The 27375-nt window shown below is 41.0% G+C and overlaps 2 protein-coding genes across 3 annotated transcripts; both read right to left on the reverse strand.

Moving 5' to 3' along the window:
• Positions 1–205: 205 nt before the first annotated feature.
• LOC133651438 (phospholipase A2-like) lies at positions 206–11845 on the reverse strand. 2 transcript variants are annotated; one of them, XM_062049389.1, is made up of 6 exons: positions 11799–11845; positions 6071–6138; positions 5477–5530; positions 5155–5323; positions 998–1104; positions 206–606 (listed from the first exon to the last, which is right to left on the reverse strand). In XM_062049389.1, exons 1-6 carry the CDS (start codon positions 11828–11830, stop codon positions 455–457), a joined length of 582 nt encoding a protein of 193 aa, XP_061905373.1. In that variant the 5' UTR covers positions 11831–11845; the 3' UTR covers positions 206–454. The 2 variants fall into 2 exon arrangements, with proteins under 2 accessions (XP_061905373.1, XP_061905372.1); XM_062049388.1 differs by having other exon boundaries at positions 6071–6159.
• Positions 11846–15425: 3580 nt separating this feature from the next.
• LOC133651439 (phospholipase A2-like) lies at positions 15426–26567 on the reverse strand. The gene is made up of 4 exons (XM_062049390.1): positions 26489–26567; positions 19258–19426; positions 19054–19160; positions 15426–15761 (listed from the first exon to the last, which is right to left on the reverse strand). Exons 1-4 carry the CDS (start codon positions 26523–26525, stop codon positions 15625–15627), a joined length of 450 nt encoding a protein of 149 aa, XP_061905374.1. The 5' UTR covers positions 26526–26567; the 3' UTR covers positions 15426–15624.
• Positions 26568–27375: the final 808 nt, after the last annotated feature.

The raw sequence follows: 27375 nt of genomic DNA on the forward strand, positions 1-27375 counted from the left end.
GATATACAGTAGCGTAGCAGGCCCAAGTATTCATTGACAAAAGGCAGAGAGACATATGTTTGGCCACATTACACAGACTTCACACAAAACGGGGCCCATCAGGGATCGTGAGGCCCCACCCTTCAACTCTATTTTACTATCACAGACTGTTGTTGTTTTAGATTCATAGAAGGAAAAACACACTTTAGTTTGATTTAACCAAAATCCATACATATTTGTTTATTGATCACATTTTGTAATTGTATGCAGAGCAATGAAAAAACAAATCAAAAAGTTTAAAATGCAAATACAGTACTTTCCCGTTTGCCCCAAAGCTTGTTATATTCCCACACAAACCAAAATAAATGATGGTGATTTTAAAAGGACAAGACACGCAGTGCCCCACACATTGATTAAAGGAATAAACTATTGCTGTAAGGATGTGGCTACTATTGGTCTTCATTGACTACCAAGATCATTTTCCTTTATAGGCACAAAATGGTTTGCTTCCAGAGCACTGGGAGATCGGCCATGGTTTGGTCCAATTGTAGGGTGTATGTTTCAGGCAGTTGGCGAATTCTCGGTCACAGTTGCAGATCAACCTCTTACACTTGTCATCAGTGATTCCTGCAAGGAAATACACACATCTGTTAGCTGAGTAGAGGCTAGCATTGATTCGTGTCTTCATAAAACTAATGAAAGTTGGTTGAAAATCATTCTTTGCTATACTTTTTATGTTTAAAGCACACATTGTTCTTGGACTGTAGTGCAGGTACAGCATGTGTAGGGTCCTAACTCATTTGGGACGAATAATGGAAATAGAAATCATCTGTTCCAGCGTCAAACTGTCATGGAGTGCAAAAATAACCTAAAAACACAAAGTATTTGTGCGACTTTGAAGGGTTTTTTTACCCCTTGAAATATGGGTTTGGTTTACATTGTGAATATTGCATCCTCAGAGGTGTTCAATGTTAGAGACTCCACTGTATTATCCTGATAAAGGAGATGAAGAAAATACCACAACGAGCCGTCCCGTCTCTGTTACATGTCCAGTCGTAGTCCGTGTCGGACTTGCAGCCATATCTTTCGGCCCGAGCGTAGCAGCAGCCATGTTGGAAGCAGCACCTGCAGTCCACAAACAATGAAGAAGAATGCAAGTTGTGTGAGGGTTCAAATAAGTTTAGATTGTAAGTTTAGGAATTGCACGATATTTTAAAAGTGGGGCATCACAACCGCATGAGTGCATAGTTAGCATTTGGCTGGTTTGAAGTCAAAAAGATAAAATGAGAACTCGATGAGGATTTGTTTCCTTGAGAGAGGTGTGCACTCACCGGTTGGTCTGGTCTCTAGGCTTTTACACTTACTGGTCAGTCTGGTCTCTAGGCTTTTACCCTTACTAGTCAGTCTGGTCTCTAGGCTTGTACACTTACTGGTCGGTCTGGTCTATAGGCTTGTACACTTACTGGTCAGTCTGATCTGTAGGCTTGTACACTTACTGGTCGGTCTGGTCTATAGGCTTGTACACTTACTGGTCGGTCTGGTCTATAGGCTTGTACACTTACTGGTCAGTCTGATCTGTAGGCTTGTACACTTACTGGTCGGTCTGGTCTATAGGCTTGTACACTTACTGGTCGGTCTGGTCTATAGGCTTGTACACTTACTGGTCAGTCTGATCTGTAGGCTTGTACACTTACTGGTCGGTCTGGTCTATAGGCTTGTACACTTACTGGTCGGTCTGGTCTATAGGCTTGTACACTGGTCAGTCTGATCTGTAGGCTTGTACACTTACTGGTCGGTCTGGTCTATAGGCTTGTACACTTACTGGTCGGTCTGGTCTATAGGCTTGTACACTTACTGGTCAGTCTGATCTGTAGGCTTGTACACTTACTGGTCGGTCTGGTCTATAGGCTTGTACACTTACTGGTCGGTCTGGTCTATAGGCTTGTACACTTACTGGTCAGTCTGGTCTATAGGCTTGTACACTTACTGGTCGGTCTGGTCTATAGGCTTGTACACTTACTGGTCAGTCTGGTCTATAGGCTTGTACACTTACTGGTCGGTCTGGTCTATAGGCTTTTGATTGATTGAAACTTTTATTAGTAGATTGCACAGTGAAGTACATATTCCGTACAATTGACCACTAAATGGTAACACCCGAATAAGTTTTTCAACTTGTTTAAGTCGGGGTCCACTTAAATCATACTTGCCAACCCTCCCGTTTTTAGCGGGAGACTCCTGGTATTCAGCGCCTCTCCCGACAAACTCCCGGTATTCAGCCGGAGCTGGAGGCCACGCCCCCTCCAGCTCAATGCGGACCTGAGTGGGGACAGCCTGTTCTCACGTCCGCTTTCCCACAATATAAACAGCTTGCCTGCCCAATGACGTCATAACATCTAGGGCTTTTAGAGAGTAGAGTGCACAACTGCGCACACAACAAGGAGACGAAGCAGAATAACGAGGAAGTTACAGACATGGCGACGCCGTCGACGAGCAAGATGAAGAAATACGCTTGCAAGTTCCAAAACGAATGGAAACAAGAATTTCAGTTCATCCAGGACAGTTCGAAGGGGAAGGGGTATGTAATTATGTTGCCTGTACATTTTGTAAAACAGACTTCTCCATTGAACACGGTGGCCGAGTCATGAACGGAGGAGAAGTTAAACAGGACAATACTGCCATTTACTGGATAGCCCCCGGAACACTGAAATTCAAGTATTTATTTTATTTATATGTATAATAAAATAAATATATATACATATATATATATATATAGCTAGAATTCACTGAAAGTCAAGTATTTCATACATATATGTATATATATATATATATATATATATATATATATATATATATATATATATATATATATATATATATATATATATATATATATATATATATATATATATATATATGAAATACTTGAGTTGGTGAATTCTAGCTGTAAATATACTCTCCTCTTAACCACGCCCCCAACCACGCCACCCCACCTCCCGATATTGGAGGTCTCAAGGTTGGCAAGTATGACTTAAATTGATTCATGATACAGATATATACTATCTTCATAATACAGTCATCACACAAGTTAATCATCAGAGTATATACATTGAATTATTTACATTATTTACAATCCGGGGTGTGGGATATGGAGGGGGGTGGAGGGGGAGGGGGGTTAGGTTTGGTTGGTATCAACACTTCATTCATCAACAATTGCATCATCAGAGGAATGGACATTGGAACCGTGTAGAACTGACTTGGTAGGATATGTACAGCAAGTAGTGGACACAGAGAGAGAGATCAGAAAGTATAAGAAAAAGTGTCTACATTTGATTATTTACAATCCGAAGAGGTAAGATGTGGAAGGGAGGGTGTTAGTTTAGGGTTGTAGTTGCCTGGAGGTGTTCTTTTAGTGCGGTTTTGAAGGAGGATAGAGATGCCCTTTTTTTTACACCTGTTGGGAGTGCATTCCACATTGATGTGGCATAGAAAGAGAATGAGTTAAGACCTTTGTTAGATCGGAATCTGGGTTTAACGTGGTTAGTGGAGCTCCCCCTGGTGTTGTGGTTATGGCGGTCATGTCAAAGTAGTTTGACATGTACTTTGGTATTAGGGAGGTGTAGCGGATTTTATAGACTAGGCTCAGTGCAAGTTGTTTTACTTTGTCCTCCACCCTGAGCCAGCCCACTTTGGAGAAGTGGGTAGGAGTGAGGTGTGATCTGGTGTGGAGGTCTGAAAGTAATCCGACTAGCTTGTTCTGGGATGTTTGGAGTCTAGATTTGAGGGTTTTGGAGGTGCTGGGGTACCAGGAGGTGTATACGTAATAGAAATAGGGTTGGATGAGAGTTCCCGCTAGAATCTTCATGGTGCTTTTATTGACCAGAGAGGAGATTCTATAGAGAAATCTCATTTGTTGGTTGACCTTTTTGATTACCTTGGTAGCCATTTTATCACAGGAAAGACTAGCCTCTAGAATGGAACCTACGTAGGTGACCTCATCTTTCCTGGTGATAACAATGTCACCCACTTTTATAGTGAAGTCATTGACTTTCTTAAGGTTGATGTGGGACCCAAACAGGATGGATTCCGTTTTACCCAAGTGTATGGATAGCTTGTTGTCAGCGAGCCAGGTGCAAGTTCTACAGAGTTCAGCCCTGAGGAGTTTCTACACCTTTGACTTGTCCTTGCCGGATACCAGAAGGGCCGAGTCATCCGCAAACAAAAACAATTCACAGTCGCATGCTGATGACATGTCGTTTATGTGTATTAGGAACAGTAAAGGCCCTAATATACTGCCTTGGGGGACTCCACAGCTTACTGAGAGGGGGGGGGCGGACACGGTGCCGTTCACCTCTACCACCTGTTTCCTTCCCTCCAAGTAAGATTGCATCCAGCTCGATAAGGTTTTGAACACTTACTGGTCAGTCTAGTCTCTGGGATTGTACACTTACTGGTCAGTCCGGTCTATAAGATTGTACACTTACTGGTCAGTCCGGTCTATAGGCTTGTACATTTACCGGTCGGTCTGGTCTATAGGCTCGTACACTAAGTTTAAGTTAAGGTTAAAGTTAAAGTACCAATGATTGTCACACACACACTAGGTGTGGTGAAATGTGTCCTCTGCATTTGACCCATCCCCTTGTTCACCCCCTGGGAGGTGAGGGGAGCAGTGGGCAGCAGCGGTGGCCGCGCCCAGGAATCATTTTTTTGGTGATTTAACCCCCAATTCCAACCCTTGATGCTGAGTGCCAAGCAGGGATGTAATGGGTCCCATTTTTATAGTCTTTGGTATGACTCGGCCGGGGTTTGAACTCACAACCTACCGATCTCAGGGCGGACACTCTAACCACTAGGTCACTGAGTAGGTGACCTAGTGGTTAGAGGACTATCTGGTCGGTCTGGTCTATAGGCTTGTACACTTACCGGTCAGTCTGGTCTATAGGCTTGTACACTTACCGGTCGGTCTGGTCTATAGGCTTTTGATTGATTGATTGAAACTTTTATTAGTAGATTGCACAGTGAAGTACATATTCCGTACAATTGACCACTAAATGGTAACACCCGAATACGTTTTTCAACTTGTTTAAGTCGGGGTCCACTTAAATTGATTCATGATACAGATATATACTATCTTCATAATACAGTCATCACACAAGTTAATCATCAGAGTATACTTACCGGTCAGTCTGGTCTATAGGCTTGCCTTTCCCCACGCCTCCACAGTAGCAGCCGTACGAACTATATGTAATATAGTTTTTCCCTGTGGTACATTTGATCATTCCTTGCAGGTCACTTAGTGACCTTTTACCCCGGGGGGATCTGGCTGCAGCCAAGGAGGCCACGTTCACTGTAAAGTACAGTAAAGTACAACATCTCAGTCTGACATCTACTACATGGACGAACAAAGGAATATTGCTGATCATCTCCTTAGAACAGAAGTTTCTGTATGTTTTAAAAAAAGTCAAATCATTTGTTATAATAATAAAAATATTGAACTTACCTGCTAAAAGCAAGAGTGCGAGGTAAAAGGCAGACATGGCTGGTGACTTCTGAGCTGCAGCACAAACGCTCACATAAACATTGTGTGTGTGCTTGTGTGTTTAACAACAAGCAGCTCAGCCAATCCAGTCATTGTGGGCGTTTTTTTTTGTTTTTTACAGATTCAACAGGTAAAACTGGTACAAGATTTTAAAGGCCTACTGAAAGCCACTACTACCAACCACGCAGTCTGATAGTTTATATATCAATGATGAAATCTTAACATTGAAACACATGCCAATACGGCCGGGTTAACTTATAAAGTGCAATTTTAAAATTCCCGCCACACTTCCGGTTGAAAAACTCCTTTGGATATGATTTATGCGCGTGACGTCACAAAAGCAACGGAAGTGGTTGGACCCCATCGGACCCGATAGAAAAACCTCTTGTTTTCTTCGACAAAATTCCACAGTATTCTGGACATCTGTGTTGGTGAATCTTTTGCAATTTGTTTAATGAACAATGGAGGCTGCAAAGAAGAACGTTGTAGGTGGGATCTATCAGTGTCTTAGCGGCTAAGTACAATACTTACAGCAACACAACAAGGACTACTTACTTAGAAGACGCCTAGCCGATGCTTGCCGCCAAACCCACGGATGAAGTCCTTCGTCGCGCCTTTGATCGCTGGAACGCAGGTGAGCACGGCTGTTGATGGGAAGATGAGGGCTGGCTGGCGTAGGTGGAGCGCTAATGTTTTATCATAGTTCTGTGAGGTCCGGTTGCTAAGTTGCTAAATTAACCTTAGCGTCGTTAGCAACAGCATTGTTAAGCCTTACCAGGCTGAGAATTTTTAACCGTGTAGTTACATGTACATGGTTTAATAGTATTGTTGGTCTTCTGTCTATCCTTCCAGTCAGGGGTTTATTTCTTTTGTTTCTATCTGCATTTGAGAACGATGCTATCACGTTAGCTCAGTAGCTAAGTGTGTCACCGATGTATTGTCTTGGAGATAAAAGTCACTTTAAATGTCCATTTCGCGTGCTCGACTCTCATTTTCAAGAGGATATAGTATCCGAGGTGGTTTAAAATACAAATCTGTGATTCACAATAGAAAAAGGAGAGAGTGTGGTATCCAATGAGCCAGCTTGTACCTAAGTTACGGTCAGAGCGAAAAAAGATACGTCCATCACTGCCTCTCTAGTCCTTCACTGTAACGTTCCTCATCTACGAATCTTTCATCCTCGCTCAATTTAATGGGGTAATCGTCACTTTCTCGCTCCATTGTAAACAATGGGGAATTGTGAGGAATACTAGCTCCTGTGACGTCACGCTACTTCCGGTACAGGCAAGGTTTTTTTTTTTTTATCAGCGAGCAAAAGTTGCTAACTTTATTGTCGATTTTCTCTACTAAATCCTTTCAGCAAAAATATGGCAATATCGCGAAATGATGAAGTATGACACATAGAATGGATCTGCTATTCCCGTTTAAATTAAAAAAAATAATTTCAGTAGGCCTTTAACTGTCATACCGTTTTTTTCCCTCAACATTTTCTTTTGTAACTTGTTACATTCCTCTCATATTTATTTTAATAAAACAATAAATAAAGCAACTCTTTTTCCGTTATACTTTTTGAAAAGCTGTACGGGGCAATTCCACGTGTTGGTGTTGAGCGCTGGAGTCAGTAAGGTACAGACATGTGATATTTTGTGTCATTTGGTGTATCGTCAAATTTGTAAGACGAAGGGAGCCACTCAAGATGCGGCGTGGCGAAGTTGGTAGAGTGGCCGTGCCAGCAATCGGAGGGTTGCTGGTTACTGGGGTTCAATCCCCACCTTCTACCATTCTAGTCACGTCCGTTGTGTCCTTGGGCAAGACACTTCACCCTTGCTCCTGATGGCTGCTGGTTAGCGCCTTGCATGGCAGCTCCCGCCATCAGTGTGTGAATGTGTGTGTGAATGGGTGAATGTGGAAATACTGTCAAAGTGCTTTGAGTACCTTGAAGGTAGAAAAGCGCTATACAAGTATAACACATTTATAATTACCATTATTTATTATCAAGGGGCCCAAAGGCTGTTCGTCGCAATGGAAGGTTTGGGCCGGGCTGTGGCATCACAGACTGGGGCGATTTCTGAACTGAATAGCAAGATGGATCACATCATGGAAAAGCTGGTAAGGGAAAAATTGGACATGGGGCCAGCATGGACGAATAGAACAGACAAGCCATTGTGTCATACCAAAGACTATAAAAATGGGACCCATTACCTCCCTGCTTGGCACTCAGCATCAAGGGTTGGATTTGGGGGTTAAATCACCAAAAATGATTCCCGGGCGCGGCACCGCTGCTGCCCACTGCTCCCCTTACCTCCCAGGGGGTGAACAGGGGATGGGTCAAATGCAGAGGACAAATTTCACCACACCTAGTGTGTGTGTGACAATCATTGGTACTTTAACCTTTAACCTTTAACTTTAATGTCTGCTCGCGGAAAAACAAAAACCCTAATCTACGATTTGACTCCCTCGAATGGCCTTGGCGGTACAACAACAGGAGCGGGCTGTTCTGAAAACATCCCCAAAGACACCTCAACGATGGACGCTTTTGACCTCCCTCCCCCCCTCAACGACACCTGGAGTCGAACTTTTGCTTGCACGCAGAACGGCCCCAGGCCTATGAACATGAACACTATCAACACACTCAAGACAATGGGCATATACATTTAGCCACCCACAATTTCAAAAAAGCTACACTACAAAAACATTAAGCGTTGTTGTGTTGTGGCTTTATGTTGGTTGTTTAGTTGGTTGAAGTTTATTTCGAACATGTATACAGTTACAATATAATACATGACATATTTTACATATTTGTATTTCTCCTTACAACATATCCGAAAAGAAGAACAGTAGAATGGAACCAAACTTTCTTAATCCTGCCCCTTTTCCACTTCATAGCAATTACTAACACATATGTTCACTTCCCGTTCTCATTTTCTAACAATTTATATCAATAAATCCCAAATAATTACATAAATACATCAGTTATGATTAACATTATCTGATGAGGAATATCTAATTTTCAAAAAGTTCAAGATGATTATCAGAATTTTCCTTGTACTTTGTAAACATGTTTAGTTTGAAAACTTTCTTAAATTGGATTAAATTTGTACATTGTTTGACTATTTGCTTAATCCATTCCATACTTTACTTTCACATACTGATATGCTAAAGGTTTTAAGAGTTGTATGGTCATACAAATGTTTTAAGTTAGTTTTCTCTAAGGTTATGTTTCTGCTCTTTAAATGAGAAGAATCCTTGTACAAAACCCAAAACCAGTGAAGTTGGCACGTTGTGTAAATGGTAAATAAAAACAAAATACAATGATTTGCAAATCCTTTTCAAATTATATTCAATTGAATAGACTGCAAAGACAAGATATGTAATGTTCCAACTGAGAAACGCAATTTTGTTTTGCAAATAATCATTAACTTTGAATTTAATGGCAGCAACACATTGCAAAAAAGTTGTCACAGGGGCATTTTTACTACTGTGTTACATGGCCTTTCCTTTTAACAACACTCAGTAAACGTTTGGGAACTGAGGAGACACATTTTTGAAGCTTTTCAGGTGGAATTCTTTCCCATTCTTGCTTGATGTACAGCTTAAGTTGTTCAACAGTCCGGGGGTCTCCGTTGTGCTATTTTAGGCTTCATAATGCGCCACACATTTTCAATGGGAGACAGGTCTGGACTACAGGCAGGCCAGTCTAGTACCCGCACTCTTTTACTATGAAGCCAGGCTGTTGTAACTCGTGGCTTGGCATTGTCTTGCTGAAATAAGCAGGGGCGTCCATGATAACGTTGCTTGGATGGCAACATATGTTGCTCCAAAACCTGTATGTACCTTTCAGCATTAATGGTGCCTTCACAAATGTGTATGTTTTAGCGCTTTCATGGCGAGGATGAATGTCCCATAACAAGAAGATAGAGAAAAAGAAAAAGCTTATCGACTACGGCATTGGCACGGGCTACAAAGGTGGACTTATGCAGATCCCAAATACAGATCAGCAGGTACCAGAAGGTAAGAAAAGTTGCTTTTGAATAATATTGCAAAATAAAACGCCAGATAATATGTCTTACCTTATACACACACCATAATAATACTCCTATGTTGAAGCACAGTACAATCCATCAAGCGGTGTGGCTTCATAGCTTACTAAAGTCGTACTAAAACATTTTCATAGACTTTTGAGCGCCGTGTTTAATGTTCTATATTTTCAATGGAACATATAAAAATGTTGGTGTTGTTTAATTGAGTCATATTGCAGTCTACATGTATATCTTTATGTTTGACTGCCATCTACTGGTCACACTTATCATTACACCATGTACCAAATAAAATTGCTTCGAGGTCGGTCGATTATTCCGTTCATTAGGCGCACAGGGTTATAAGGTGCACTGTTGAGTTTTGAGAAAAAAAATGATTTTAAGTGCGCCTTATAGTCTGGAAATAACGGTATATTAGTAGTGTTTGAGAGCAGAACTTAACGTAAAAAAAAAAAAGCACAAGGGATCGCATTAGTTTGTGCTCTTTTGTGGTTCCTATGGCTAAATATAACTAGGAAGACCTGTTTGTGCAAATAAACTAACGTCATGTTAAGTAGGCTGACCATACGTCCTCTTTTCCCCGGACATGTCCTCTTTTGTGGGTGTGTCCGGGGTGTCCGGGCGGGTTTTTTTAATGCCTCAAATGTCCTGCATTTTGAGTTAGGATTGCGCGTATCTTCAATGTACGTCTTGGGCAGGGATCGGCAACCCCTAACAACTAAATTAAGGGCATGCCGTGATGGCACTGCATATATTATCCTCTATTACTTGCACAATATACAGTATACAGTATTATTTCATTTTACATTTCAAAAGAGTTTTGAGGCTCCCATTGTTTTCTTTCATTTGTGAAACTCGTCAAAATGGCTCTTTGAGTGCTAAAGGTTGCCGACCCTAGACTCTAGGGTTAAGTTAAGAAGGGGTTAAACAAAACAAGCTGTGAAGGTGCACACGCAGAAACATTGGTGAGGGAGGGGCAGAGACACAGAGGGAGAGAGCTAGTGAGTGGAGACAGACATGAAAACAAGAAATGCCGAAAAGTAAATGCAACTTCACGGATGATTTGCGGAAAAATATTTGTGTTTTGGTCCTGGCCGTGACACATGGGAAGCAGAATGCACTGTGTGCAAAGCAGGAACGTGTATATCTGTGGCAAATAAAGATCTACAAGCCCATATCGACACTACAAAGCACAAAACAGCTGTGCAGGGCGAGAGCTCTTTTTTGACAACCTTTTTCCAAAACACAACATAGAATGTGAGATATAACACGATAATGCATACATTTGTCATTTGTTTTCAAAACGCTTACAAAAAAGTGGTACCCCAAAAATATACACTGTGGGACCCCATTTGTATGATTTGATGGGGTCCCTGGGACCCCATTTTGAAAATTCCTAGCGCCAACACTACTGTCAACATAGGAGAAAAAATGCTTTATTTAAATAAATATATTACTTATGAAGCAAGTTCGAGTATCATTGGCAAATTTTCACCTTGGCACGCATATATGTGTCCTCTTTTTGGGATTTCAGAATATGGTCAGCCTATGTTAAGTCAAAGTAACATGCTAAGGTCAAGAAGTAAGTTTAATATGCACATACGCTATTGTAAAATTATACTGAATTGAAATGTCGCTTTAATACGTTGAGGTAATTGTTATGCTCCCGCAGTAACAATTAGGGGCCGGAATGTAAGCGCCATTTGCTACAAAAGGCATTAATCATTATCGTGTTATTGTGATGTTTGTTAAAATATGACGAAATGTGAGTTGAGGTTGAAGGAATGTTTCAATAGCACTCACTAGTGGACAGTTTGTGTTAGTACATATTTTCTGTGTGACATTTGAGTGTGAGAGTCACGCAATTTAACCCTTTCTCACGCCACACTTGACCTTCCTCAGTCTTACATTTCCTCATTTACTACTTCATATTTATTTATTCATAATAATAAACTTGTTAACTAGCGGCCTGCCGTAGTTTAAGTAATTCTGATGGATTTACCAGAAGAACTATTCACAGGCCAAGCCATCAATGATTGTGCCTAAATCTAGCCAATCACAGAAGACACCAAGCAATGTAAACCAATCAGATGCAGCATAAGGCGGGTCTTTGCGTCTTTTAATTTTTCCACACAAATAACATTAATTGCGACCCCGAAAGGGATACGCAGTAGAAAATGGATGGATTCATGTAATACTTTCGACAAAGTCGTAGTCAAATAAAAACTTATGGACTGATTACTCACCCCTGATGGAGTTTTAAAGCAGATAAACGCATTTTTTCCACTTCCTTGTTTCACGTAAACCAGGAAGTTGGGGTTGCTCCAACTCACTTCTGATTGGTCAAAACTTAAAAGCGATTGACTGATTTTATAGGCTGTATGAAGTCACGTGGTTTTACCTGGAAGTGGGTGGGGATTATTTAAAAAAAAGGCTGGGAAAGTGACCATTTCCTGCCAAATATGTTGTTAAAATGTACATTTACGATAAACTACAACAATATAACATTTCAAAGCGACTCTGTGAGGGAGATAAGTATTGACATTATGTCACTTATTAGAGTTACACTGTATTAAATTGGATGCAAATACAGACACGACTTGTTGTCTTTTAGATTAAACGTTAAAATCTGGCTCCATCTTCTGTCAGGTTTGTGTATTGCATAAACAAAATAGAATAGAATAGAATAGGATAGAAAGTACTTTATTGATCCCTGGGGGATATTCAGCACCACAGTTCACTCACAATAGACAATAATAATAATAAATAATATAATATATATTATATATTATATATATAATATATAATATATGAATAATATAAATGTATTCTACATATATTCTAGATTTAAGTGCAGTCAAGAAGGAACATATGCATTATAAATGGGTGTCCAAACTTTCCCCACCAAATCCCGCATACTGGGATATTTTTGTAATTTTAAAATTTTTGTAATTTTTGTAATTTTTGTACTTGTTATTTTTGTAATTTTTTTTATATAGGTGACCAAGTATAACATTACTAATAATTATTTACCACAGCTCAGCCTTTTCTCATTACATTCCGATTATTTTGCTCTTTTTCTTACGATTTTACTGTTGCTGTTTTCCATCTATAAGAATAGAATAATAGTAATTATTGTACTTATAATAATAATATTAATAATAATACAATTGTGTAACTGCATAACCTAGTATGTCAAAAAGTCATATGAACATTTTAATGTACAGTTACACATTTAATGGTGTTTATAATTGTTGTTATTTTTTAGAATCAATTAATTCGTAGGTTACTATTAGTTTTACTTTTGAATTAACTAGCTAAACCTTTTTTTATATATATATTTTTATTTTATTTTAAGAGCTTCTAATATTTTTAGATCAGAGGTGTCTAAACCTTTTCCACCAAGAGCCCTGCCGCACACTGAAAAGTCAAAAGTATGCAAGGGCCATTTTGATATATTTTTTTTAAAGAATGCTAAAAACAAATAAATAAAGACACCATTTTGTGTCAGCTTTGCGTTTTAGGTCAGTTATTCTCAAACTGTGGTACGCTCCATCTAGTGGAAAGCCAAATAATCGCTTGATTAAATCTTTAAGCACAGTGTTACTGTTCAAACTGTGTGTAATGTTACAGTGGCCACAAATATTAAGTTGGCACGTTGTGTAATTTGTAAATAAAAACAGAATACAATGATTTCTAAATCCTTTTCAACTTATATTCAATTGACTAGACTGCAAAGACAAGATATTTAATGTTCCAACTGAGAAACTTTTTTTTTTTGTTGCAAATAATCATTACCTTAGAATTTAATGGCAGCAACACATTGCATTTTTACCACTGTGTTACATGGCCTTTCCTTTTAACAACACTCAGTAAACATTTGGGAACTGAGGAGACACATTTATTAAGCTTCTCAGGTGGAATTCTTTCCCATTCTTGCTTGATGTACAGCTTAATTTGTTCAACAGTCCGGGATCTCCGTTGTGGTATTTTACGCTTCATAATGCGCCACACATTTTCAATGGGAGACAGGTCTGGACTACAGGCATTGTCTTGCTGAAATAAGCAGGGGCGTCCATGGTAACGTTGCTTGGATGGCAACATATGTTGCTCCAAAACCTGTATGTACCTTTCAGCATTAATGGTGCCTTCACAGATGTGTAAATTACCCATGTCTTGGGCACTAATACACCCCCATACCATCACAGATGCTGGCTTTTCAACTTTGCGCCTAGAACAATCCGGATGGTTCTTTTCCTCTTTGGTCCGGAGGACACGACGTCCACAGTTTCCAAAAACAATTTGAAATGTGGACTCGTCAGACCACAGAACACTTTTCCACTTTGCATCAGTCCATCTTAGATGAGCTCAGGCTCAACGAAGCCGGCAGGTTTCTGGGTGTTGTTGATAAATGGCTTTCGCTTTGCATAGTAGAGTTTTAACTTGCACTTACAGATGTAGCGACAAACTGTAGTTACTGACAGTGGTTTTCTGAAGTGTTCCTGAGCCCATGTGGTGATATCCTTTACACACTGATGTTGCTTTTTGATGCAGTACCGCCTGAGGGATCGATGGTCCGTAATATCATCGCTTACATGCAGTGTATTCTCCAGATTCTCTGAACCTTTTGATGGTATTACAGACCTCACAATAGCTCATTGAGAAATGTTGTTCTTAAGCTGTTGGACAATTTGCTCACGCATTTGTTCATAAAGTGGTGACCCTCGCCCCATCCTTGTTTGTGGATGACTGAGCATTTCATGGAAGCTGCTTTTATTCCCAATCATGGCACCCACCTGTTCCCAATTAGCCTGTTCACCTGTGGGATGTTCCAAGTAAGTGTTTGATGAGCATTCCTCAACTTTCTCAGTCTTTTTTGCCACTTGTGCCAGCTTTTTTGAAACATGTTGCAGGCATCGAATTCCAAATGAGCTAATATTTGCAAAAAATAACAACGTTTTTCAGTTTGAACGTTAAATATCTTGTCTTTGCAGTCCATTCAATTGAATATAGGTTGAAAAGGATTTGCAAATCATTTTATTTCGTTTTTATTTACAATTTACACAACGTGCCAACTTCACTGGTTTGGGGTTTTGTAAATAGGACCCAGACACAAAACGGCACATCCTGAAGTGGCTTGAAGATGATCTGTAAAACATCATCTATGCAACATTTTGACCAAAGAACCAGCATTACATGTTATGTAGACCACAAGGAAGTGTAAGAAAAATCACAATATGACGGCCACGGGGAGGGGCCGTATCAGGACCCGAAGTCTCCAAGAAGATAAGGCGGACGAGCAGAGAAGGGGCAAACCCGACACCGCTCCAAGCACATTTTGTTTGAACAGTTTATGAACCATGTTGCTGATGGGCCACCTTACCTACTCAGTGGCCTAGCGGTTAGTGTCCGCCCTGAGATCGGTAGGTTGTGAGTTCATACCAAATACTATAAAAATGGGACCCATTACCTCCCTGCTTGACACTCAGCATCAAGGGTTGGAATTGGGGGTTATGTCACCAAAAATGATTCCCGGGCGCGGCCAGAGCTGCTGCTCACTGCTCCCCTCACCTCCCAGGGGGTGATCAAGGGTGATGGGTCAAATGCAGAGGACAAATTCCACCACACCTAGTGTGTGTGTGACAAATTGGTACTTTAACTTTAACTTGAATGTGTCTTATAATCCGGTGCGCCTTTTGTATGAAAAAAGACCCGCTCATTAGCAGTGTGCCTTATAACCCGGTGCGCCCTATGGTCCGAAAAATACGTAAACTTGAAAATGTTTGCTTTTTCTCATTATATTCCACTTTTTTGGCACATTTTTCTCACATTTTCAACGTTGGAAGAAAGAAGGAAGACACACAAATGCTTTACTGAGAATCAGCCCACTTTATTACTGTGATTCAATGACTCGCAGCTTCTCTGATGTCGTCATGGAAAACAACACCGATCCTTTTAATGGGATTTAGCAGAAGGAAAGCGATGGAGAAGCCAAATAGAAAGTGAGAAACAGTAGATGCCATTGTTGGAACCTGTTGGGTGGCGGCTCATGTTCCCTTAATAAGCACCGGCTCAGGTGCATATTTGTGTGTTCCCGCAGAAAAAATTGGGCCACCAGGCGTACCGCCGCTGGTAAGGTGCTTCACTCAGGCAGTCGCCGGCACCTTGGTCACACTCGCACAGAGTCTTCTCACAGCCAGTCAGATGATCTGCAGAGGAGGACGCATGCACTTGTTACAATGACAAACGTTTAGTAATTTTTTTTAAAGTAATAGAACGCTCACATGGCTGATGGGCCACCTTAAATGATGTGGTGTCAGAATAATTGTATATAAGTTATCACACAACTTGTTTGCTTGCAGTTCAGGTTGCACTGGTTACTATCCACTTGTGCTCACAAAGCTGTCCTTGTTCTTATCAAGCAAAAGGCGGACAGCTCGTAAATCTCCACTGTGCGCCATGGAATGCGCCTCGCCGTAGTAGTGTCTGTTTTTCAGATCTGGACAACCACGGGGAGGGGCCGTATCAGGACCCCAAGTCTCCAAGAAGATAAGGCGGACGAGCAGAGAAGGGGCAAACCCGACACCGCTCCAAGCACATTTTGTTTGAACTGTTTATGAACCAGTGCTGGGCCGCTGCATAATGTGACCCCCTCCCTCCCCTTATAAGCAGCTACTCAGTGGCCTAGTGGTTAGAGTGTCCTTCCCTGAGATTGGTAGGTTGTGAGTTCAAACCCCGGCAGAGTCATACCAAAGACTATAAAAATGGGACCCGTTACCTCCTTGCTTGGCACTCGGCATCAAGGGTTGGAATTGGGGGTTAAATCACCAAAAAATTATTCCCGGGCGCGGCACCGCTGCTGCCCACTGCTCCCCTCACCTTCCAGGGGGTGAACAAGGGGATGGGTCAAATGCAGAGGACAAATATCACCACACCTAGTGTGTGTGTGACAATCATTGGTACTTTAACTTTAACTATAACTTTAACAGAGAAGGGGCAAACCTGACACCGCTCCAAGCACATTTTGTTTGAACTGTTTATGAACCAGTGCTGGGCCGCTGCATAATGTGACCCCTTCCTTCCCCTTATAAGCAGCTACTCAGTGGCCTAGTGGTTAGAGTGTCCGCCATAGGATTGGTAGGTTGTGAGTTCAAACCCCGGCCGAGTCATACCAAAGACTATAAAAATGGGACCCGTTACCTCCTTGCTTGGCACTCGGCATCAAGGGTTGGAATTGGGGGTTAAATCACCAAAAAATTATTCCCGGGCGCGGCACCGCTGCTGCCCACTGCTCCCCTCACCTTACAGAGGGTGAACAAGGGGATGGGTCAAATGCAGAGGAAACATTTCACCACACCTAGTGTTTGTGTGACAATCATTGGTACTTTAACTAACTTTAACAGAGAAGGGGCAAACCTGACACCGCTCCAAGCACATTTTGTTTGAACTGTTTATGAACCAGTGCTGGGCCGCTGCATAATGTGACACCTACCTCCCCTTATAAGCAGCTACTCAGTGGCCTAGTGGTTAGAGTGTCCGCCATGGGATTGGTAGGTTGTGAGTTCAAACCCCGGCCGAGTCATACCAAAGACTATAAAAATGGGACCCGTTACCTCCCTGCTTGGCACTCAACATCAAGGGTTGGAATTGGGGGTTAAATCACCAAAAAATGATTCCCGGGCGTGTTACCGCTGCTGCCCACTGCTCCCCTCACCTTCCAGGGGGTGAACAAGGGGATGGGTCAAATGCAGAGGACACATTTCACCAAGGGACAAGCGGTAGAAAATGGATGGATGGATGGAAATTTCAATCTTTAACTTTAACTTTAACAGAGAAGGGGCAAACCTGACACCGCTCCAAGCACATTTTGTTTTAACTAAAGACATGCACCTGGGGATAGGTTGATTGGCAACACTAAATTGGCCCTAGTGTGTGAATGTGAGTGCGAAAGATGTCTGTCTATCTGTGTTGGCCCTGTGATGAGGTGGCAACTTGTCCAGGGTGTACCCCGCCTTCCGCCCGAATGCAGCTGAGATAGGCTCCAGCACCCCCCTGCGACCCCGAAGGGACAAGAGGTAGAAAATGGATGAATGGATGTTGATGAACCAGTGCTGCGCTGCTGCATAATGTGACCGCTCCCCTTAGGAGCGGCTTCAGCTATGTAATCAAGGAATGGCCAAATAAATGGGGAGGCGCGGGAACTTTTTCCTTCAGAGCATGGGGTGACACTGTACGAGGGTGCGGTTCCACGCGCTTTCCTCATGAGCTAAATTTGATCCTGTCTCTGTTTGATTCCTTGCTTCTTGTCCTGTTTAATAAATAGTTTGGTGCTTGAACCTGACATTAAATCATGTGGAAGACCAAATTGAATGACGTGGCGGGCCAGCTAAAATTATCTGGCGAACCAAATTAAATGACGTGACAGGCCACCTCAACGATGGGGCGGATAAGGCGGCCGAGCAGAGAAGGGGCAAACCTGACACCGCTCCAAGCACATTGTTTTAACTGTTTATGAACCAGTGCTGGGCTGCTGCATAATATGACCCGTCCCCTTAGAAGCGGCTTCAGCTATGTAATCAGGGAATGGCCAAATAAATGGGGGAGGCGCGGGAACTTTTTCCTTCAGAGCGTGGGGTGACACTGTACGAGGGTGCGGTTCCACGCGCTTTCCTCATCAGCTAAATTTAATCCTGTCTCTGTTTGATTCATTGCTTCTTGTCCTGTTTAATAAATAGTTTGGTGCTTGAACCTAACATTAAATAATGTGGAAGACCAAATTGAATGACGTGGGGGGCCAGCTAAAATTATCTGGTCAACCAAATTAAATGACGTGACAGGACACCTCAATGATGGGGCGGGTAAGGCGGCCGAGCAGAGAAGGGGCAAACCTGACACCGCTCCAAGCACATTGTTTTAACTGTTTATGAACCAGTGCTGGGCTGCTGCATAATGTGACCCGTCCCCTTAGAAGCGGCTTCAGCTATGTAATCAGGGAATGGCCAAATAAATGGGGGAGGCGCGGGAACTTTTTCCTTCAGAGCATGGGGTGACACTGTACGAGGGTGCGGTTCCACGCGCTTTCCTCATCAGCTAAATTTAATCCTGTCTCTGTTTGATTCATTGCTTCTTGTCCTGTTTAATAAATAGTTTGGTGCTTGAACCTGACATTAAATAATGTGGAAGACCAAATTGAATGACGTGGCTGGCCAGCTAAAATTATCTGGTCAACCAAATTAAATGACGTGACAGGCCACCTCAATGATGGGGCGGATAAGGCGGCCGAGCAGAGAAGGGGCAAACCTGACACCGCTCCAAGCACATTGTTTTAACTGGTTATGAACCAGTGCTGGGCTGCTGCATAATGTGACCCCTACCCTTAGAAGCGGCTTCAGTTATGTATGTGTCGTATAACATAGCAGGCCACATTAAATAATGTGGCGGGCCAGTTCCGACCACCGGGCCTTGAGTTTGCTTTGGAGTGTATTATTACTGTGTCATTACCACAAGTAATCATGTTGTTGTTACAGGTCCAGGCGTAGTTGTCTGTTAGGGGTTGGCAGCCCTGACTGCTGGCGTCTTCGTAGCAGCAGTCATGACTGCGGCAGCACCTGCAGCCCAAAAATGAAGATGAATGTATGTTGTAGTACCACTCTATAATGAGGTGTGATATTATGTGCCATTTTCCTGAGGGGCGTGTGGACCTACTCGTCGGTTTGGTCGACAGCTACGCCGCTGCCCCCAATTCCACAGTAGCAGCCGTAAAACCAATAAGAGGAAAATGGTCTTCCTGTGTAGCATTGGATGATTCCGCTCAGATCGCTCACCGCTCTTTTATCCCGCGGGAGCGGGGACGCGACGTCCGAGGCCAGAGCCACTGCGAAGGATCACAACGTCTCAGTCCGACATGCACAATATGCTTCCAAATTTATCCTAAAAAATCAAGCATATTTATATTCAAAAATCTCAAAAATATGTTTAGAAATACACATTTATTTATACAAATTCTTCATTTATTTTTATGTCACATTTTTATATTTATACATTTTATTTCCAAGGACATGCACCTGGGGATAGGTTAATTGGCAACACTAAATTGGCCCTAGTGTGTGAGTGTGAGTGTGAATGTAAAAATGGGACCCATTACCTACCTGCTTGGCACTCAACATCAAGGGTTGGAATTGGGGGTTAAATCACCAAAAAATTATTCCCGGGCGCGGCACCGCTGCTGCCCACTGCTCCCCTCACCTTCCAGGAGGTGAACAAGGGGACGGGTCAAATGCAGAGGACATATTTCACCAAGGGACAAGCGGTAGAAAATGGATGGATGGATGGAAATTTCAATCTTTAACTTTAACTTTAACAGAGAAGGGGCAAACCTGACACCGCTCCAAGCACATTTTGTTTTAACTAAAGACATGCACCTGGGGATAGGTTGATTGGCAACACTAAATTGGCCCTAGTGTGTGAGTGTGAGTGTGAATGTTGTCTGTCTATCTGTGTTGGCCCTGCGATGAGGTGGCGACTTGTCCAGGGTGTACACCGCCTTCTGCCCATGTGCAGCTGAGATAGGCTCCAGCACCCCCCGCGACCCCGAAAGGGACAAGCGGTAGAAAATGGCTGGCTGGGTTTTAGGGTGAAGTGAATTAATTAACTCATGTCATGTTTTGCTTATGGTGAAGATTTATATCCAGCTTGGAGAAGGCAAACCACAGAGTTTAATTAAAATAGTGGTATTTCAGTTTGGGCTCATAATAAGATAAGGCCCCCTAGTTTGATATTCACAGGGGGATTGGATCACTTCTCGTAGGAAAAGAGGCTCTAATTGGGAGTGATAGCCCTATCCTTGAGAAGAGACTACCTGTCTAGCTCAAAGCCAACATTTGAATTATGACTTAAATCAGTTGTTTTTCCACATGAAAATCTCCTTAGATGCAAAGAAAGGAATACAATACATGCAATACAAAGAAGGAACAAAAGACTGGTGTTTTGGCTTCTCCAGTTTAGGAGTCCTTCATTTTTTGACCTAGGCTCCTCCGGGTACTGCAGACTATTTGACTCCCAGTGCGTGCGGGAGCCAGAGCATGGCCCCAGCCACCCAGAGAGCCCAACGCACATACAGCAGGCGCGGCGCCCAGGGAACCAGGGACCACCGGCCCCACGCAGCCAGGCCGGCCAGCGACAGGAACCCCTAGAGCCTAGCCCACCGTTCCGCCCGTAAGAGCCAGCAGAGGACAAGGCACGAGAGAAGCAGGGGACAGCCAGACCTCAAGCCAGCGAGAGACCACACCGCATATGGGCAGAAAGGCGGGACGCCCCGCCCGGGGGGCCCATAGACTCCCCGCAAACAGCCCACCCCCCACCCCCCGGAGAGCACGGGGCCACTCCACCCAAGTCGGCCGCCGCAGGACAGCCCAGCACGGGGCCACGGGAACCATCCACCCCACCCGCAGGGACCCCGATGATGGAGATGTAACAACCAGCAACCGCCCCGTCGAGTTCCCCCTCTGAAGGAGGGGGAAAAATATATATATATATATATATATATTTTTTTAAAACAAAACTAATTATTAAATAATTATAATATTAATAATAATCATTTATTTTATATATATATATATATATATATATATATATATATATATATATATATATATATATATATATATATATATATATATATATACATACATATATATATATATATATATATATATATATATATATATATATATATATATATTTATTTTATATATATATATATATATATATTATATATATATATATATATATATATATATATATATATATATATATATATATATATATATATATATATATATATATATATATATATATATATATATATATATATATATATATATATATATATTTTTTTTTTTTTTAAAGAATTAAAAGAAAATCACAGACATGCTGACACTCAAGGTCACTGCAGACCTCTTTAATGACGCTCGCTCGTATTAAAGCAACTTTTTGTTCTCCGACGTCTCTTTCGATCCAGCTGCACTGCCGTGTTGCCCTCCTGCCCGGGAGGGGGTGACAAGACCAGAATACACTTCAAGGGGACTACCGTTTCTGTTACCAGTGTGCAAAGAAAGGCCCATAAAGTCCTGGATGGATGGGTTCCGTTAAGAGGAAGCCCATTAAAACACTTTTGGGACGATAGAGCGGTTACAACCATTAACTTTTAGGTATACTTGTTTGGTAATATTTGGTTCATGTACCGTATTTTCCGCACTATAAGGATTATAAGGCGCACCTTCAATGAATGGCCTATTTTAAAACGTTGTTCATATATAAGACGCACCGCATTATAAGGCGCATAGAATAGACCAGGGGTCAAAGAGCCATTTTGACCCGTTTCACAAATTAAAGAAAACAATGGGAGCCACAAAACTCTTTTGAAATTTAAAATGAAATAACACTGCATAGAACGTTTTTTTTTTTGCTTTGTGCTATGTATAAACAAACTATTATGGGTTACATTTATGAAATCAATGAGAGATATATAATATATAATAAAATTTCTGCATGAAACAAAACGTTTTTAACTCCGAAAAAGACGGCGGGTTGAAGGTTAAGTAAAATACTTAATGTCAATTTAAGTCCTCCTTGTAGTAATGAAAAAACAAAACTTAAATTATCCACTGGCAGAGAACCAAAAATGCCGTCCTCCTTTTACTAGCGCCGTGCAGTCAGCTGCCAACCTGAATAACAAAATGTCTATTTCACTGAACAATTAAAAAATGTGAATATATGCAAAATTATAGGAAATAAAAAGATTTATTATACAGTGATTTCTGCTCCTGAACCGCAGCGCACATTGTCTCCACATCAAGGCTGTATGACGTCACCTTTATCTTCACACCGGATTGTAAACTCTCATCTGTGAGGCGTATGCGATGTTTGTTTTTAATAAAGTTAATGTTGGAGAACACCTGCTCACATACATATGTGGGTGCAAAGATGGACAGGACTCCAAGTGCATACTTGTTCACGTTCACATAAAAGTGGGGGATAGCGTTCCATGTTTCGAACACAAGTTTGTCTGGTTTGGGGAGGTTTTCAATATCACACCATTTGTGATTCTGAGCAAGAACAGCCTTCTGGCGTGAAACATCTTCAAGGTCCGCTGTTAACTTGGACACCCACATGTCTTTGTCGGTTGTCAGCCAGTTCCATCTCAAGATCAGGGGCCGTACTTATCAAGTTTCTTAGAGTGCCATTTTACACTTAAGTCCTGAGAATGTGCGACATTTAGTCCTACTCTCAAACTTAAGAATAAAAGTTTTTTATCAACGTTCTTAAGTCTAAGAATCACTCCTACTCTCTACGACAGGGGTCACCAACGTGGTGCCCGCAGGCACCAGGTAGCCCGTAAGGACCAGATGAGTAGCCCGCTGGCCTGTTCTAAAAATAGCTCAAATAGCAGCACTTACCAGTGAGCTGCCTCTATTTTTTAAACTGTATTTATTTACTAGCAAGCTGGTCTCGCTTTGCCCGACATTTTTAATTCTAAGAGAGACAAAACTCAAATAGAATTTGAAAATCCAAGAAAATATTTTAAAGCCTTATCTTCACTTGTTTAAATAAATTCATTAATTTTTTTACTTTGCTCCTTATAACTTTCAGAAAGACAATTTTAGAGAAAAAATACAACCTTAAAAATGATTTTAGGATTTTTAAACACATATACCTTTTTACCTTTTAAATTCCTTCCTCTTCTTTCCTGACAATTTAAATCAATGTTCAAGTAAATTTATTCTTCATTTTAGCTTCTGTTTTTTCGACGAAGAATATTTGTGAAATATTTCTTCAAACTTATTATGATTAAAATTCAAAAAAATTATTCTGGCAAATCTAGAAAATCTGTAGAATCAAATTTAAATCTTATTTCAAAGTCTTTTGATTTTGTTTTAAAATTTTTGTTCTGGAAAATCTAGAAGAAATAATGATCTGTCTTTGTTAGAAATATAGCTTTGTTTGTTATATATTCTAACAAAGTGTAGATTGGATTTTAACCTATTTAAAACATTTCATCAAAATTCTAAAATTAATCTTAATCAGGAAAAAATTACTAATGATGTTCCATAAATTCTTTTTTTAAGTTTTTCTCTTCTTTTTTTCGGTTGAATTTTGAATTTTAAAGAGTCGAAATTGAAGATGAACTATGTTTCAAAATGTAATTGTCATTTTTTTCGTGTTTTCTCCTCTTTTAAACCGTTCAATTAAGTGTAAATATCATTAATTATTAATAATAACATAGAGTTAAAGGTAAATTGAGCAAATTGGCTATTTCTGGCAATTTATTTAAGTGTGTATCAAACTGGTAGCCCTTCGCATTAATCAGTACCCAAGAAGTAGCTCTTGGTTTCAAAAAGGTTGGTGACCCCTGCTCTACGATATTTAAGAGACCTTCAGAGGTGTCTTAAGTGGTTAGGAGTTGCCAGCAGGGGATGGCACTGAGGCGAGAGAGACGTGGCCGAACGTTCAGGGAACGGAACAATGTCCTGGATTTGTTTGATGACGAGCAGCTGATCAAACGGTATCGTTTAGACAGAGCGGGTATTATTTTTGTCACAGATTTAATACTTTTCGATTCCTTGTTGATTTCTGCATGCGTCTGCAGTGGGCTAGTATATATAGAGCCACCCACACCAGTTTCAAATTAGTTGACTAATTAATGAATTGGAAAGAAAATGTTATGAGAGTAGCGTATGTGTGTGGCCGTGAGGTGAGTGACGTCAGTGAGTGTGTGGGCGAGAGAAGAGAGGGAGCGGTAGCGTGAGTGCCGGCGGGGACTAGTTTGTTTTGTATTATTTTGTAGTTTATTGTCAAAATATACACTCCCATTGTCCACTTAAATATTTCCAAAATATTTATTTATTCTTAGACAACGGATTCCCTTCCGTGATTGGTCATTTCTATGGACACAGAAATGACGTCACCTAAAATTGCGTTTAGGGCACATAGTAATGTCGTAATTCAGCTCTGAGTGTGACACTTAAGATTTAGTCCTACACTTCGCTGAAAGTGTGAGTAAGACGCTTGATAACTAACTTTTAAGTGCAGCTTTCAGCCACAAATTTATTTACTCTTAAGTCAACTCTTAGCAGACTTCTTAGGAGTCATTCTAAGAAGCTTGATAAGTACGGCCCCAGGTGGACACGTAGAGAGAGAGAGCGAGCGAGTGAGAGAGTGAGAGAGCATAAAGCTTGTGTCGGCTTACGGTACAGAAGACTATATCCCCGCGCGTGATGGCAGGTTGAGCAGGCTTATGAAGGCAGCTCCCTCATTACAGGCAGGTGCGCTGATTGCCGGTGAATGATTGCAGCTGGCGGCTGCTGCAGGACTGAGACGCGGCGGCGCGTCCCTGGATGTGCGCGGCCCTGGGCGTGTCCCGAGGTTTGACTAGCAGAGCGCAAAGATGAGGAATGCGCCCTGGCCGTATTCCAATGCGCCCTGGCCGTGACAAGCTGAGCCGCAACAGAGTGATCAAGGAGCCGCATGCGGCTCCGGAGCCGCGGGTTGCCGACCCCTGGAATAGACGCTACAGTAGAGGCTGGGGTTACGTTATGCATCCCCTAGTTGCGAGACCTGTTGTGGCTCAATATGGGTCCATATATAAGGCGCACCGGATTATAAGGCGCACTGTCAGCTTTTGAGAAAATTGGAGGTTTTTAGGTGCGCCTTATAATGCGGAAAATACGGTAGATCAGGGATGTCAAAGTGGTTTCATTGAGGGCCACATGGCAGTTATGGCTGCCATCAGAGGGCCGCTTGTAACAGTGAATAATGTATGAATATGCCTCTGGATTTCATTATTAATTATATAAATTGTTTTTAGTAGACTGTCCATTTTAAAGTAAGAACTTTACATTTACAAAATTTAACTGTAAAATATTGTGCTTTTTTTGTTTGTTTGTTTTTTTTTTTACAACATTTTACGATAAATGGAAATACAGTACCACTGTTTTTCAGGAGGTTTTTTTTACAGAAAAAGCTGGCAGCTTAGTTGTTCGAATTTTACTACTTTACTATTAAATTTGTTTTTCCAACATGATATTGTTAATGGAAAAACAGTACAAGTTCTTTTTTTTATTCTGGCAATTTAGCTGCCAGATTTTCTACCGTAGAAACAAATGTACCGTCTTTCCATTTACAGTAAATACACCGTTAAAAACAACAACCGTTGATTTTACAGTCAAAAACTGGCGGCTCAATCAGCAGAATTATTATTATTATTATTATTTATTTTTTGTCCTGTCCAGCTTCTCAGGCAAATTATAAAAAAATAAATAAATAAAATAAAAACAATCAACAAAATTTTGACTAAAATAATTGGTAGGTTTTTTTTTCAATTTACAGTATTATGCTGTGAAGAACAATGTAAAATGTATTGCCATTTTTATTTATTTGATTAGTAGTTTACTGTAAAGTTAAGTATTTCGATTTTTTTTTTATTAAGACAAAAAGTAAGATAACATACTGTAATATTTGTTGCAATATTAAGTTGAAGTTTAAAATGTATGCAATTTCAAACAGTACATATATTTTTTCTGTCCCAATGAAAAAAATCTATTACATTTAGTGAGAAAATATTAAGTACGTTATTGACACATACCATTTCCAGGTGTTTGCGGGCCAGATAAAATAATATCCCGTAGAATATTTCTAGGGTAAACAGTGTAGTTATATATTTTGTCAGCATAAAACATTAATAAAAAAATAAAAATAAAAAATCTGGTCATGCACATCCACAAACGTCCACTGCAGAGGACCCTGGCTCTGAGGAGGATATATGATACATGCTGTTTATTACACTATAGTAAACTGTAGTCAAAACAACAACAAAAACACATGTATTACATGCATGGAGAGGCTTTTTTGGATGTAATTCAAAAGTATAAGAACTTACCTGCTAAAAGCAAACGAATGATGTAAAAGATGGTCATAGCTCCTGACAGACAAAACTGAGCTGCAGCGCAAATACTCACAACCACTTCGTGAGTACGTGTATGACAGAGTGACGATCTTTATTTATATGTCGTGAAAATATTCTCCTTGGCATCACAGCTAGGCGGGCTTAGGTAATCCATTGTTTTTCTAAATTGTTTTTGGCACACACACTGTGGCCTACCTGGGTGGTGCAAACACGTTGCAGGTTAGACAAGGTAAGTCAATTCGTACATTGCAGTCTGAACGGTTACACAACGCGTTGCACAAGAGTACACTGTAAAAACAATAACAAAAAGTAGATTTTACAGTAAACAAGTGACAAAATAAAATTAGTACAGTTTTTTTCCATTTATAGTTTTACGGCAAAAATACTGGGAGTTCAGTTGCTGGAATTTTACCGTAAAAATAACAGTGGTACTGTTTTTCCATTTAAAATAACCGTTAATTTTACGGTAAAGAAATTGCCAGTGTTGTATATTTGATGGTCGTGTGACGGGTGATGAGCCAAGGAGACGCCAACGAGGAATCGTCGATTCAAAAGCTTTATTTGTTTTAGCGAGCCTCAGACTGGAACTGCAGTTTCCAGGAGAAAGAGGGGGCCAGATTACTCTCTTCTGATGCCTTCTCGGAACACTGTGCTTAAATACCTTTTACACGAAGACCCCCACTCTTTGTAACTCTAGCATTGGGGTTGACCCATCTGGACAAAGTCATAAAAATTGTATGTAAATTATCAAAAAAACGTTCCGTTCTCTGAGTTCCCAGTGAACAGACGAAAGCTGTCTTTGTTGCACCAAGCGAAAGGCTTGGAAAATTCCGCTGTGTACGATGGGAGGAAACGGGAGG

This window comes from Entelurus aequoreus, linkage group LG06 (assembly GCF_033978785.1).
Source record: "Entelurus aequoreus isolate RoL-2023_Sb linkage group LG06, RoL_Eaeq_v1.1, whole genome shotgun sequence".
NCBI classification, from domain to species: Eukaryota; Metazoa; Chordata; class Actinopteri; order Syngnathiformes; family Syngnathidae; genus Entelurus; species Entelurus aequoreus.

Bases quoted from the DNA above. Each gene is read 5' to 3' on its own strand.
- LOC133651439 (XM_062049390.1), bottom strand. From the start codon at position 26,525: ATGACCATCTTTTACATCATTCGTTTGCTTTTAGCAG. The intron at 19,427-26,488 runs GTAAGTTCTTAT...GATCCTTCGCAG, and splicing joins CATTCGTTTGCTTTTAGCAG to TGGCTCTGGCCTCGGACGTC. The intron at 19,161-19,257 runs GTAGGTCCACAC...TTTGGGCTGCAG, and splicing joins GCTGTCGACCAAACCGACGA to GTGCTGCCGCAGTCATGACT.
- LOC133651438 (XM_062049388.1), bottom strand. From the start codon at position 11,830: ATGCGTTTATCTGCTTTAAAACTCCATCAGGG. The intron at 5,531-6,070 runs GTAAGTAGTCCT...TTTGTGCTGCAG, and splicing joins ATCGGCTAGGCGTCTTCTAA to CTCAGAAGTCACCAGCCATG. The intron at 607-997 runs GTATTTTCTTCA...ATTTCCTTGCAG, and splicing joins AGACGGGACGGCTCGTTGTG to GAATCACTGATGACAAGTGT.